Here is a 15,714-nt window from a genome sequence, read left to right on the forward strand (position 1 = left end):
AATAAGATTTTAGTAACGTGTCCTACGCAGTTACTGTAGTTTACGCTAAAACACTAGTAGATGACCTAGAAAGCGGTATTCGTCTTTAAAATATTTACTCAGCAACAGATCAACCAAACTGAAAAAAAAACTTCACAAAACGGTGGTATTCTTGCCTACCACTGACGTCATCAGGCAAAGACAAATATCTATTGTGGAAACCGTAACGAAGCGTTTAAAGAAAAGTTAATGAAGACCATTGGCGAATAGTTAGCGAAGTGTTTGCGAAGGATAATATAAGCAGGGGGGCGGCCTGAGCGGAGGCACTCGGTGTCGGCGCTTCCAAGTTTCGCCAGCAAACCACGCACTCGTTTTTCGTTTTTTGAATAAAACAATTAGTTTTTTTTCCTTCTCCCCAAAATGACTAAAATTTGTGGTGTGGTGTGTGTCGCTGTATTGTTGGTCGCCGTGCAAGGTGAGTTTTGGAGCTCTGGCCGGAAAATTTGAAGTTAAAGTGAACAGATTAATCTATTTTGTGTAATCTTATAAAAAAGTGATGTTGTCAAATAAACACAATCATGAAATATTTTTTTTAATTGGTTTGATATTTTGGTGTTTTTTAGTGTAATGAATAAATCTTATAACCAAGGCAAGACAAAGAAAGCTTCTTAAAATACAAAATTTCTAAGTTTTTGAAATTGGTTTAAGTATCGAATCAATTTCCTAATGCACTAAGGGGATAAATAAACGGAAAGTAGGTATATTTTTAATGTTAGGCATCGGCATAACAGTGCATTTACAGGGTGGCCAATAAACACAACCAGAGGTTACTGCCCGCGATGGGGTCAGCCAGTTTTATATCAGACTTTATGACAATTGTTTAGTCAGCTTGAATGCAACTTTAGCCGTACCAGAGCATAACGAGCCACGTCTAACATACGTCACACACAACACAAGGTGTATAATGTATAGTTAGTAATATTTATTCAGCTTTTGGTATTTTTACTGGTTTAGATACCAAGAGGTCTGAAATAATAATTTAGAGTACCCTACTGGAAAGGAACTGATCAGGATGACCCATTCAGTTGACGGTTAAGGCTGATATTCTATGATTGATGAATCCGTGAAAGTAACCACCAGCGCACCCAGGGCAGTGATAATCTGACTTGCTAATGCTTTCACTGCGGTTTTAAACATAAATCGGTCCGGGTCATTCTTTCATCACGGTGACAAAGCCCAACTACTTATAATGTTAGTAAATTTTCAAGCTGCGTAACTTTCATAATTTTCTAACTACTCCTGGAGTACGTTAGCATTTAAGCCGTGACAAGAGTTGTGCATCGCGCTCACTCACATCGTGCAGCCTCAAGAGCGAGCACGACGAAGAACTTTTGTCACGTCTTAATAGCGTCCCGTGCTACAGGGCCTGGTGAGCTTATGCAAGTCACTGTAGCGATTGCACCGCACCGGTACAAGGATGCCCCCAATTTTTTTATCACCTTAAAAAAGGAAGTAGCCGATTTCTGCTAAAATACGGAAGCAAGATGCTATTATTAAATGTAAATAAGAATATCGGTATGTAAATCCGTTGTTTACCCTGATGGTCATCACATCACATCACAGACACTGTCAAGCATCTTGCAATACAAATTTATACTACTGTGGCCTTAAGGTCAAGGCCGACCACATTTTTGGCTTTTTAATAAAAACCACTTTACTTCACTATAGGTCTACACTTAAAACATCAAACAAAGTTGTCATAAAGCTTGAAATATAATAAAAGATGATTCTAAATAAAGATTCTAATAAAAAAAATATTTATTTAACACCTTTGTTTGTACTAGTTTTAAATTCAGAGGTAAAGTATATATATAAAAAACAAAGATGCATGACCAATTTTAAAACGCACACGCAAAGCTTTTTTCGAAAATATAGACTCTATGACCCAGTTTGGTATTTACTATAACAATCTCTAGAATTTTGGCAATACTTTTTTCGAAGTGTAGATAAAATGCTATTATGAGCTAAAATGTGGTCAGACCCACATGCTGCAATTTTTTAATTCTAAAATATCAAAACAATTTAATTTTTGGACACTCTGTATAATACGTAGGATTAAGCCTGTCGAATTTCCTAGTCTTAGTGAATAATATGCATAAAATTATTCGCAATAATGGTATTCACTTGTAAATTTTTATTGCAAAAACACATTTAAAAAAGATTTAACGTTCCACTGTCAACACCCTCGGTCGTTTCAGGTATACTACCTACTCTGAAAGTCATACAATATTAAATCGCAATTAGATATGGCTCTGTGATCCTGCATTTTTATTTGCAATTATATTTTTTACTATGTAAACTTATTATAATAAGTACCTATGTTTATTCTATCGATAGCAACATGAGTGCTAATAAAGGCAAATTTACTCATTCCAGCGTTCCCGTACCGGCAAAACGACATCGCTTCAGCGGCCTCCGTGGGTGACTGGGACACAGTACATAGATTGTAAGTACCCCTCACACTAATACATACAAATCAAAATATTCTCCTTATCGTGTCGGTGAAACTCTAGAGCTCGGTTGGGGTTTTCATCGTGGTGTCAGGATATTATATATATATATATATATATATATATATATATATATATATATATATACATTTATATCTATAGCTATAGCCACTCGGATTAACGTTAGTCGCTGACTGCCCATGGTGCACCGGACGTATAAATAATACAGGAGGTTGAAAAATATTATAATTTAGTTATTGAAATAAAGTAGAGGACCTAGTATTTTATTAGAATTCTTTCATTATTTACAGATTAGCCGAAAGACATCGCGAGCGATTCGGCCTGACTGTAAGTACTTATACATATTGTTTATTATAATTATGTATATTATTTTTCAAACGGTAATAGCTGTACACTGATGTTTAATAATATAATAAACTACTGCCAAACTTGGCACTTCTTACACTTATTGTATATTTTAAATAATACATGCAAAGTTCCAGTTTCGGATACGAAAAGATGGTCCATTAATCACACGTCTTTCGGCGCCTACATGTAAACCATACCTTGACCTACAAATCAACAAATACAAAATAGATGTCGCTCATATCTAACAGATCCTATCTCATCTCCTAACCACCAATGTACAGTTAGCTGCACAGAAACCTAACCCCGTCCGTTGAGCAAAGTCCTACGAGAGGTCAGGTTTATCTACCAGCCACTGCACATATAAATAAAACGCCTCATTTACTTACAGCCATTAAACGTAGGCAACCCCGGGCACGCCATCCTGATCCACAACCAGTTCCCGGCGGGCCAAGGCTTCGTGGGCGTGCCTCCGGGCTTCTCCAACGTGCAGGTGAGCGAGCTGCGCGCTCCCGCCGGCGGCCAGGTGTACGGCCAGGCCAGGTCCACCTTCGTGTCCTCCTCCACTGACCAAGACGGCCGCGAGGTGCTCCACGCCGGCGGCAGACAGGTCGAGAACGTCAACGGACGTGTCACCGCACAGAACATCCCCGCGAACCAGATTTTGAAGCAGTAAACGGCCATTGATGTTTGGATTGAGGAAATTAGTAGTTAGATAGAATGACGTTCTTTGAAGGCATTTAGCGAATTATTAGGTTTGTATTAGTAGTGTAGATACAGTGCTTATGGTTTGGTTAAACCGGAATAATAAGTTCAGTAGAGAAATTAGTCTGCAGCAGAATATTGTCTTCCAAAAGAATTCTTTCAAGAAATGCCATGAATAGAGGTTTAGATATTGATTTGTAAAATGATACTGTCATTCGTCTTAACAACAACGTCACAATTTTGGATCTCTAACCTTAGTGAAGTAGTAAATATGAGATCTTTAATAAATGTATTGTAGTATTTACATGTGTGTGTTTTCGTTCATCCCCAGAACATCATTTTACTCTTGCCCAATCTATGAGCAAACCATTAAACCTGCGTTAACCTTTAGGCTGTAACAACTTCTTTCGTATACACAAAGTCTACTTAATAGTCTATGAGCAAGTTTTCATTCTTGCGACATTGCCACTTATTTTTAAAATGCAGGCGTATGCGCCGATGTTGCTGCCGTGCGTGGTGGACGTGAAAAACACTGGGAGTCGACTCGTAGGTTCACTATGAAAATTATTTGTATAGATACCTAGTTCGATAAATAAGTAGTGAGATCTATTAATTAACCGCCTAAGTGCTAAACTATCAGACTGGCATAGAAAGCTCGATCTCATATTTTGCTGAACCAGTGCTGATAGGCGCTGGCAAAGTGTCCATTTCGGCAGCGGCAGTAATCCGCGTTCTTCGTGAATATTCCCTAAGGCTCCTCGGTCGCAGCCTCAAAACGTTGGCTGCCTTCCCAGAGGACAGATTGTTAGCCTTTTTAAATTGCATAGAGTGAGCGCAAAACTATCAAACTGAATACTCTGCACACTAAACCGATAAGCTGCAAACGCAGAGTTAGCGGCAAACAGATTTTCTTCTGTTATTTTAGTAACATATCGATTATTAACGATTAGGTAAAAGTATCTACAACCCAACATAACCATCGCGAAGAAACTAGCTCATCGAAGTAAGTAAGGTCGAGCGTGGCGGGAAATGGTCGCAAAGAACTAAGAACAGAATATTCAGTTTCTTTTCTACTTTCCTTGACGACACCTGCGTGTAGCCCCGGGGTGTAAAACCTAGTCTCGGGACTAATGTAGAAACTGAATATTTTAAGAGTTTTTGGGTCAATAGCAAGAGTTATGGCGAATTTAATAAAATGTAAAGGAGTTTACTATGACTAGTTTAGAAAGTTAACCAAGTCTACCTAAGACCACACATAATTGTTGTCAAACCAATGTTTTAACATTTTTGCTTTTGGTAAATTAGGACTTCACACTTCAATTTTTAGAATCTGAAACTGAACCTTAGTTTTAGCAACTATTCAGAATAAAGTACTACACAGATGCACAAAATAATTTAAAAATGATCACAATGACTATGACGTATAGTTTAAGTACTTTTATGATGTATAGTTAGCAGCACCGTTATGGACTCTAATGATGTTGTTTTTTAACAAATGGTTTAAAACAAGTTTTATGGCCAAAACGTTGAACTTGGCAAATTAAATAAAGATCTAAAGAAGAAAAAACAATGAAGAGCAACAACCTCAAGGTACGAAAGTTTTAGTCAGTATTTATAAAAATTGTTACAACAAAGCTTGGTGGAAACGCCCTAAAGTAAAATATGTTTTATATAAAATTTGTCCACTAAATTTACGTTTTTAGTTGGTCATATTGTGATGGGCTGTTAAATTTTCTTATTTCAATATTGCCGATGGCGTCAACAACGAGAGTCTTTACTTGTTGCCTAGTTTTATAGAACAACGCGGACTCGCGTGGAAAAACAACTCTCATAAGAAAATATTATATTTCTCCGTCGAACCTGAAGACGTAACAAAAACAAACGAATTCGACCAGCTGGGTTAGTCTAGCTTGACCTAAAACGAACACACGAGAGATTTCACGTAGTCTTTACTTCTTACATTTTAATACTACAGAATAGAGCCTTAGTTAAGGGCGCAACGGTCCAAAACTTACTATTTCGTAGGGTAAAGTGACCCCCAGGAGCAGGATGCCGACAACCGCAGTCGGTCGTGCCTCACGCGCCGCTCGCTCTTATCACACCATCCATCTGTCTGTCAATCTACTTCTTATGATGGCACCTAACCACCTACTGCCTTTAGCCCACGAGCTTTGCTCCTCCTATAAAAGTAAGATTTCCAGAATTTCGAGATAAAAAGTAGGGAATTTTATGATAGAGGTCCAATCCATCTGTATGTAAAAATTCAACTGTACCTATTAGTCTAGCGGATGGGGAATCAAACGCACAACCGACGAAGAAAACAATGTAATACACTGGAGCATATAAATAGTTATTATTATGCATATGGAATAATTAACTTATCTATAATTGGTGGGTGTGGGTTGTACAACGTTCATTAAAGGCAATTAATGCCGATATTGTCTTGGATGCTAATCTTATTTTTTGCAATTATTAAAACAATTGATCCTAAGTATTAGAGATGCTCTGATACTTAGGATCTGAGATTGCAAACTAAATTCTAATTATAACCTAACCCTCAAATTTATAGACCGTATTTTAAATTTACAACAAGGTTAAAATTTACATTGAACACACGAATTTGACTCTTTACGTCAGTCAAAAAGATGAAATTCGTATAATCACAACGCCAAGTTTAAACCTATTGTAAAGTGTCAAGTAGCTCTATGAATTTGGGGGTTAAGCTCTATCTTGATTATAAAACCCTCTGGCACCCCAGTGGTGCAGAGATTCCCCACTAATGTCCGCTACTTTCGCCGATCTTCGGCTGTACTTTTGGTACACACACGTCATCCTTATCCTTACTAATATAATAAATGCGATTGTGACTGTGTCTGTCTGTCTGTCTGTCTATCTGTCCTTCTGTTTGTCTGTTACTCTTTCACGCCAAAACTACTGAACAGATTTGAATGAAATTTGGTATACATACGGTCTAGACCCTAGGAAAGAACATAGGAAACTTTTTAAGGCGAAGCGAAGCGCGCGGGAACAGCTATATGAAAATATATGTTGTAGGTCAATGTAAGTACATAATATTCAATATAGCTAGATTATAACCCTGTTATCGAGGTTCAATAATGTATTATCAATCGATGGCCTTCACCTTCACCCTTTATCATAATGTAATTGAAACATTGATAAAAGTGCAAACTTGTTATGGCATCGTTTACTTCAAATGAACTAAAATTAGAACTCTTGATTCATTTATTGAAAAGGTAAACACCGTTGAAAGATTTGAAAAAAACTATATCACCTGGGTACTTTTCATAATACGATGATAAGTAAAAACACGGTTGGTATAACCCAAACTAATTGATCTTCTGATAGTATCAGCCAGTTTATAATGAATCACGCATCAGTTCCCAATAAACCTACAACTACATATTTCCCAAAACTACCTAAATGTGTATAGAGAATGGGTCCAGCCAGACTCGTCCCATTCCACACTCGACCCGGCCACACTCGACCCGAATTTCATAATTTCGATAAGGTTCATTTTTGTTTGTATTTTTTTTCTTATCGCAAAGTACAGTTGACAGAAAATGTTTATGGATTTCTTAATTGATTGCATATAAAGTGATTATAACTTATATATAAGAAATATGTTGACTAAACTAGCCTAAGTTTGACCTCAGTAACAGAGAGAGGTAGTTTACCCTTCTCATTATTTTAGCCTGAAATAAACCGGTTATCGATAACAATGGTCAAGATTTGGATGGCCTGCATCCATCTCTTTCGCGCATTTACTTGTATTGTAATTTATACATTTGATAAGCAAGGGCTACTGCGAAGTAATTATAATTTTATAAACAGCAAACGGATTTTATAAAAAGGATTTTATACATATTTCATTGTAACGATATTTTGTGTAACTGTGATTTTAGTACACATAATTATTAATAGTTACTTATTTTGTTAATATTTATTATTACTTATTACGTTTATAATTCAAAACATGTGTTACCTACTAATAATGTTTATAGAAAATGATAAATAAATGATTAAAAGTACAAATTATTACTTTTGTTTGAATTAATCAGCACATAAAACACCTAACTATAATTTCAGTAAAAAAACTCTTGTGGCTGACAGTACATTTCATACATTTCAACAAAAGTACCTAGACCATATCGTATTTTAGAAATTCGGGTCGAGTGTGGCCGGGTCGAGTGTGGAATGGGACGAGTTTGGCTGGACCCATACATATTAGGGAGTACTTATATAATACACATAAGTATGAAAATTTCACTCTTCGACACACGAGATATTCTATCAAATGAAATCATTAAAAAAATAAGTGTTTCATATACCTATTTCAGGGCGTGTTTTTTCACAATTTGCGTTTTATTTTTATCACTTGCACTTATAACATTCTTCTATTCTATCACTGTCCAAGTTACCTGGCTTTCACGGCGAACAATACGTACCTAATTTGTATCGTCTGGAAATGCTTACTAAACCAAACGCATAACTCACGTCACTTAATTAGAGAACTCAATTAAGTAAAGTAAGTGAACCTGTTCAGTGTATCGCGTCTTTATGACCTACAACACTCCAGCTTACGTCAAACGAAGTTACCAAGAATTACTACGCTAACCACAACTCTATTACGTCGCATTAGACTTACCAATGGCGCGCCAGCCCTCGCTCGTTTTTTGCAAAGGTAGAGTGACCCTTGGAAGTGTTATTGGAAGTATAATAAAGGATCTTAGTCACGGCTGTTAGTCGCGGTTGGTTAGTGGCGACCGGACGACGTCTTATCAACATGAAGTTTGTCGCAGTTTGTGCTTGCATCGCCGTGGTGGTGCTGCAAATGTCTGGGACCAATGGTAAGTCAATTTTCAATATTATTTACCTACTTATTTGAATTTGCTTTGTAACATTCAAAAGTACGAAGTGTAAATGATATGCTCCTGAAAGATTTTACTTCATGATCTACTGGTGAAATTGAACAACTTTCCCAAAGAAACATGATGTTTAAAATAATTATAAGTATATGTGTAAGTACATCATCTACCAATATTATATATATGTTTTCAGTTTTTCAAGTATACTTGAAAAACTACATAAGTTGCATACGTGCCGCGCTTTTCCGCGAGCTTTTCTTCGCCGGGAAAGCCCCAAGTATACTGGAAATTCTTAGAACATAAGTTGTTCATAATGAAGAGCTGATTGAAATAAATTCGGCTTACTTAAACATTTTGTATATTTGTAGGTATGTATTTTCGTGTAAGTAGATAAAAGCTGCATTAGTGTAAAGTTTTACACAGTTTATTACTTTTTGGGTGAAAAAGCAACAAACCCACACGTACCCCTTAAACTTTTGTTTTTATAATTGAAATAAAGTCATGAAGTAATATTATTTACATCCTATTTTTAAATATTTATAGCATAGCTAGTGTAAGTAAGTACCCTAGCTAGGTACGCTGATACATATTGTATGTGTATATAGTGTGGGTTTATATAGCGATATTCTACTATGTACAGTATATGTATAGTATGTAAATCATTGCTTGCTTGTTAGGTGATAATTATGACATCATTGTGCGAATAAAAGCCAATTCAAACAAGGCACAGGAGCCCTATCGCGAAGTCAAAACTAAGTAACATTTATGGAGTAATTAGTGTTAAATTCAATACATTTTGAATCCGAAAATCGTTGTGAAAACATGTTTGTAAAACATGTTGTACGGATGTCCGTATAGTTCAGAAACTATATATAAGTATATTATCAGAAAAATTGTGAGTCGATTGAAGAAACCTATTAAAAGGTCTCTCGTCCATTAGTTCCATTACTCATTCGATAGTTATCAGCTTCACAAACTGCTATTTAACGAGTGTTGACTGATGATTGCCATTTCATTGGTCATAAACTTTGACCAATAATTCTGACAGTAAAAATATTGATGAAAATCTCATTTTAGATGTCTATGACTAAGTTTGTAATGACCACCTGAATCATTTTCTTCAGCATAAAACACCAACCCTTCTCTATCAAACAACAAAAACAAACAAACACTCATGCCTTGTACTAATGTACTCCCTTGCGGGGTAGGCAGAGGTGCATTGCGGCACCCACTTTTCGCCAGTGTAATGTTAGTCCCAATGTAATAGGGCAAACCATTTTACGGGCACATAGAAGACCCAAGAACAAATATCTGTGTTTAACACAAATATTTGCCCAGCCGGGAATCGAAACCGGGACCTTCGGCTCAGTAGTCAGGGTCACTAACCACTACGCCATTCGGTCGTCATCTACGCCATTCGGTCATCGTTCTCTATCACCCTGAAATAAGGCTGAAAAATATGAAGATCTAAGTGTATTGAAATATTGATTATTTTTACGATGAGTCCTCTCAACCAAGGAACAAAGGAACATAATATTAAGTACTTCTCTTACGAGATTGCTCTCAACTAAGCCAATAGTAAAACAAAATAGTTAATGTCATTGCATCTTTCGTTAGAGTGGAAATAACCTAGGACAATTTGTAACAAATATAATTATACCTCTGTTTCAATTTTTATTGTATGTGTTTTAGCGCTTGTTAGTGGTCTTCTGCTAATTACAAATTTTGATTATTATGTACCTACTTATACTGATTTAGGTTATGGGTTTTTCTAGAGTCAGCGCTTCACATTTTCGTTGTTGTTACCGATCCTGGGATTCCCCTCAATTAGCTAATGACTCTCGGATGAGCACTGCACGTCAATTAGTACTTAAGTGTACATGTGTAAAGTTATAATTACTTGATGTATTATTTGTTAGTTCATTCTGAGTTTGAAAATAGTTTTTGTTTACTTCTTATTTTTAAACGCGTATCTAACTGCAGGACATAAGCTTCCTCTAAGACATATGTGTTATGTGCCATATTATAGTCACTTACTTGCACTTCCCTAAGCTCTGGGTATCTAACAACAGTTCGTTTATGTTTTTCCAGGAAGCAGCGTAGGAGCGTACAGCTACCAGGACACTGACGGCAATAGGTACAGTGGGACATACGGGCCCCGGGACGGCCCGGTTTTCACCCCCTACTTCAGCTTCCCCCCCTACCCCGGCGGCGATGACGACAATAGCGTCAACGACTATGTGCCAGATTTCATTAGGAACCTCGAGAATTCCATCCAAGAGTAAGACCGATAATGTGAAGCTTGGAGACGCTTCCGGTGACGGTCTTCTGGGTTGTTTGCACTGGAAGTACCTTTAGGAGCACAGTAGAATACCCCTACACACTTTCATAAAAATCCTTGTCATTGACCTAATGATAATTTCCTCTTTCATCCTATTTCCAATATTTCTCTGATCTTGTTTTTTCGTCTTCTTCGGTCATTCTTGCATGTCGACATTACCGACCTATATAAGTACTTCAGGTTTATTTTCTCTGCACTTTACTTCACATGAGCTTCCACAATTATATTTATAGCATTTCATATCAAATTACATGATTGACAATGTAATTGATCATTTTCCTATCATTCGCAGGATGATAAATCGTAATTTACAAAACCAGCAGCTTGCTCTGGCGGCGTCGCGGGGAGCATTCGACTATTCTGGCGGGGGTTATATTCCTAATTTCGCCACCAGGTTTGCCCCGTACGTCCCGTTTGAGAACCCACAGTTCCCTGGAGGGAACTATGGCGGAGGAAACTTCCAGAATCCTGGAGGTTTCGGGGATAATAGCGCGTTTGCTTACGGAGCCATCGGGCCTGACTACAGACATCAGATCGCCGCCATTAATCCTGAAAATCCGGTAAGTGTAAATAGCGTATGATCGAAGGGTAGATTGTTGTCTCTGTTTGAAAGTTATTCATTCACTAACTGGGCACTACTCTTACCCGAGGAGCGCAAATACAGTTAATTAGACCTTGGCTTTCTTTAATACACCTAAAGTAAAAAATGCAAAACTACCTGTGCTGTTGCATGAAGATGGGGACACATTTTAACACACTTTGTCATGGACGTGTACCTACAATGTGTTTCATTTCCAGTCTATGCCAAACGTGAACTTACGGAGCAGCTTCAGTGACTCGGACTCCCCTCCCGGCGGCTACAAGTCAGTGTCCTCCTTCTCATCATCCATCTCCACCAACGTCAACGGCAAAGAGACAGTCCAGAGGCAAGCCAAGACCGTCATCGACGACAACGGGAAAGTCACCGAATACAAAGTCCAAAGCTAAATGAGAGCGGACGAAGCAAAAAATATGTACATATACGTATTTTTAATTTAACTAATAACAACAAGTGCAAGATTGTTTATAAATGTAAATATTACATTCAGATACCTATATTTTTCTTATCAAACATAATGTTGCCAACTTTATGATTAAATAGTTATACGATATGAAGTCAAATGCATTATGATTCTTGAACTTACGTCATGTTTAGAGCATTTAAGTTGTGTATCATGGAATCATAAGTCAAGGTTGTTTTTTATCGCCATCACATCTTTTTGCATTGTGCTGCGATGGACGGAGCATGATGTTGATGACACCATGCTATCGCTAGAATCAACACATAGTGGAAATAAAAATCTGTGGAGTTATTCTATGAGATAGGACCATGGAAGTGGTTAGGACTTCATCATGTTTTAGGTTTATTAATAGGATCTATATTGAATAGGTTCCTATGGAGTACATTTTAGTTTACTTAATAGTGAGCGAAATGCATTCAAAAGTTTGCTAACAGTGCCAAGATAAATCACGGATAGACCCATACTTCAGAGTTTCAGTATTTTTCCCGAATTGAAAGCTTATACACCCCCTTCGCTCAAATTTCACCTATCATACAAATTTAATATTTCTGGGTAAAAAATCTTGTAGAGGTTAATTTATATTTGATTAGTTTACATTTACTCTACAAACCAACATTTTTTTCCTCTTTTAGAAGGTACTCACTAATAAAACAAAAGAACTGACCAATTAGTTTAATTTAGCTAGTTTTCCGTCTATCTTCACTTTAGGCGTCGTGGGCTGTGTCCAAGGACTATTACGTTGCTGATTGCAACCATTAAAACCGGACAGTTCTCTGCACCTTTTACAGTAAAATTCTTTCATGGCGTCATCTTCTATCTTTTTATTACTATGGGTATTTCGATTTTGGTATAACGGGGCTTGTAATCTTCTAGCTATATTATAGTTTCGTGAGCTACTGTCTGCGTTTAACCAGTTTATGTTGTTGAAGAAAGACGATGGCTGCCACTGTTGCGGGCGCGTTGCTACATTCGGGTAGACATCATAATCATCCCTTATGTTTCTGTTAATGAGGACGGCATCAGGGTACACTTGCGGTTTGTGGTTGTACCTGGTGTCTGGAGTTCTTATCTTGGTTGTTTCAACAGCTCGCATGCCACTGTAGACAGGGACTTCGCCACTGTCTACTTTCTTGTTGCTGTTGGTTCTACCAATGTTTATGAAGCGTTCTTCTTCTGGAACAGAGAACGATCATCACTTATTGTAAGTATATCTGAGGAACATTGCATATGATTGGCTACTATCGAATCTAGCCATACATAAATTAATGATAAGGGCCTATATTGGTTAAATTTAAACTAAACTGCATGTTTTATGTCATTACCTCTATAGTTATGGTTTTTTCTTACCATTGCCTCCTCCGTGTAAGCCTCTCCTGTTATTGCTATTCTTCAGTTTGGTTGAGACCACTATAGTGTGTTTCACTTCAACATCATCATCCTGAGTGGAGTTTACAGCAGTAGCGGTAAGCGCATCCTCTTCGTTACCAAAGTCCAGTTTTGTGGAAATATCCGATGATACTAATTGTGTTATACCTGAAACAAGTTCTGCGCTCAATTGTTGTTTGTAATTGAGAATTGTTGGTTACGATCATTATAATTGTTGAACATGTTTGTATGTACCTAAAGACTACGCTAAAATGACTCACGTAAACAAATACAGGATGTAGATAGTTGTACATAGATTTACTCGTGAGGTAAGTTTGGTAGTGCTGTGGGTAGAGGCAGTTTTTTGAAAAAATTAGTTAGCATAAAAAATTTATTTGTTCTTTTTTTAAAAACTGCCAGTAGTTATATAAGTATACATCCTGTGCTATAAATAAATGGCACACACTGTTGAGTTTGATTGTATTAGGTTGGTTGCACGTTAAGTAGCACCTATTGTGTTTCCAAAAATGGAACATCAACATAATAAAGGACTACCAATTCATTATGATAACTAATCAAGACTAACGCATCGTACTTATTTTAATAATAAAACAATCAACGATTCACATGAATCAATTAGTGGGAACTGCATTAACTAATCGAGTAAGTAATAGGAAAATATATCTACACGGTAGACAACTACTATCAATCAAATTTTACAATATCGTGTGTATACTGCATACTTACAACACTACCTTTAAACACTTTTTAACAAGTTTTAAATAAGTTTTTGTAGTAAGGCCCGGTAAGACACTTCGGTAAAAATCTTCGTCTACCACTAAGTCCTTAGACACAATTAATAGCTACATGATATGGGGATTTAGCTAAAACACTTTCCTTAACACCAGTATACCTACTTAATTCTTACGACTAAGCTATGAGTTTTTAGTTTTTGAAGGGGGTAATAATTAACTATGGGTAAAGGGGTTTGCTACTCGAACTTACCTGATAAAACGATCCAACAAATCCAAATCCCTGTCATATTTCCGACGACACACAACACCAAAGAAGTGACATTGCGTGCGTCTCCAGTTTTATACGAAACGAGTCAAATTATAGTAAACGATGTCGCCGAGGATGTTTGCACAATTACCCGGAGCAATCTGCGGACATAACCGATGAGATTATCAGAGCTCATGAGGTGCGAATACACGGTGTCAGTAAGTAATTAAATTACATTCATACCTACAGTAACATAACGTAGATTCATCTATAAAGTCTTCTTGTCATTATTTAGTGAAGTCTTTATAAATTTCCTATATCCCAACTATATCCAGCAGTGGATGATTACGGGCTGATGATGATGACAAATGAGTCAACAATCGCAGGTGAATAAAAAAGCGCCATCTGGTTTTCACTAAGTATCCGTACCGTAAGTTTCGTGATAAACGCCACCTAGTAAAATACATGAGAACTATGACAAGATGATACTCACACCTAACCTAGCTGCTGTCTTTGAGGGAGTAAAAGTTCAACTTCATACCACAAGATGTCACCGCATTCACTGGTAAAATATAAAAAGAAGTCGCCCAACGTGGGGCTCGAACCCACGACCCTGAGATTAAGAGTCTCATGCTCTACCGACTGAGCTAGCCGGGCTGTGAGAGACAATCTGAATTTAACTGTTGTTTTCTACTTTAAACAGATAGAAAGTGTAATGTTTATGGCTGGACCAACTTTATGAAGTAAAGTAACTTCTTGGTCATCATTTTCGTAAACTTGCCAAAGAAAGATCTCTACTAATGTACTTAAATACGTAGCAGAAACAGTAGCTCCCCACTTAGCATACGTAATTAACGTATGCGTTAGTTACGGAATATATCCGGATAAACTTAAACCAGTGACTGTACTTCCTATATTTAAAAAAGACAACAGAGAAGAAATGCAGTTTTATAGACCTATAGCACTAATATCAGTAATTTCCAAGGTATTTGAAAAATATATTTATAATTCTTTGACATCATTTTTTGACAAGCACAATATTATTATAGACGAGCAAAAGGGGTTTCGAAAAAATATGACTATAAATTTAGCAATTTTTGAATTCTTAAGTAAAGTAATGACATGTATAGATGAAAAAACTCCCGTATGTGCCATATACATGGACTTGACTAAAGCCTTTGACTACGTAAATCATAATATATTAATTAGTAAACTGAAATCATACGGTATCAGGGGCAACGTTATTGAACTCATAAAGTCATACTTAAGCAATAGGAAACAATGTACACAAATAACCAAAATGTGTCCTAAAACTAAAATGGAAATAAAATACCTTTCGGATAATAGAGAAATACTACATGGAGTTCCTCAGGGCAGTGTACTGGGCCCACTGTTATTCCTGACTTATATTAATGACCTTCCTAAACATGTTTCCAATCCCATGATCCTTTTCGCAGATGATAGCACTGTCATAATAAAATGCACAGATAAACTCAGCT

The 15,714-nt window shown here is 36.9% G+C and overlaps 2 protein-coding genes and 1 non-coding gene across 4 annotated transcripts; 1 reads left to right on the forward strand and 2 right to left on the reverse strand.

The window, feature by feature from the left end:
- Positions 1 to 284: 284 nt before the first annotated feature.
- Positions 285 to 11,942, forward strand: LOC105393665. Its single transcript, XM_048633218.1, has 8 exons — positions 285 to 454; positions 2,416 to 2,485; positions 2,801 to 2,837; positions 3,247 to 3,527; positions 8,304 to 8,428; positions 10,538 to 10,727; positions 11,080 to 11,347; positions 11,586 to 11,942. Exons 1-8 carry the CDS (start codon positions 400 to 402, stop codon positions 11,772 to 11,774), a joined length of 1,215 nt encoding a protein of 404 aa, XP_048489175.1. The 5' UTR covers positions 285 to 399; the 3' UTR covers positions 11,775 to 11,942.
- A 563-nt stretch (positions 11,943 to 12,505) lies between these two features.
- Positions 12,506 to 14,366, reverse strand: LOC105393663. Of its 2 annotated transcripts, none has more exons than XM_038112853.2 (3): positions 14,219 to 14,366; positions 13,196 to 13,381; positions 12,506 to 13,018 (listed from the first exon to the last, which is right to left on the reverse strand). In XM_038112853.2, the coding sequence occupies exons 1-3, from the start codon at positions 14,253 to 14,255 to the stop codon at positions 12,516 to 12,518; spliced, it is 726 nt and encodes a 241-aa protein (XP_037968781.2). In that variant the 5' UTR covers positions 14,256 to 14,366; the 3' UTR covers positions 12,506 to 12,515. The 2 variants fall into 2 exon arrangements, with proteins under 2 accessions (XP_037968781.2, XP_011563759.3); XM_011565457.3 differs by having other exon boundaries at positions 12,506 to 13,021.
- Positions 14,367 to 14,799: 433 nt separating this feature from the next.
- On the reverse strand, positions 14,800 to 14,872 carry Trnak-cuu. Its single transcript has one exon. It is a non-coding gene; the product is annotated as a tRNA-Lys (tRNA).
- Between the last annotated feature and the right edge of the window lie 842 nt (positions 14,873 to 15,714).

The sequence above is a fragment of the Plutella xylostella genome, chromosome 5 (genome assembly GCF_932276165.1).
Source record: "Plutella xylostella chromosome 5, ilPluXylo3.1, whole genome shotgun sequence".
NCBI classification, from domain to species: Eukaryota; Metazoa; Arthropoda; class Insecta; order Lepidoptera; family Plutellidae; genus Plutella; species Plutella xylostella.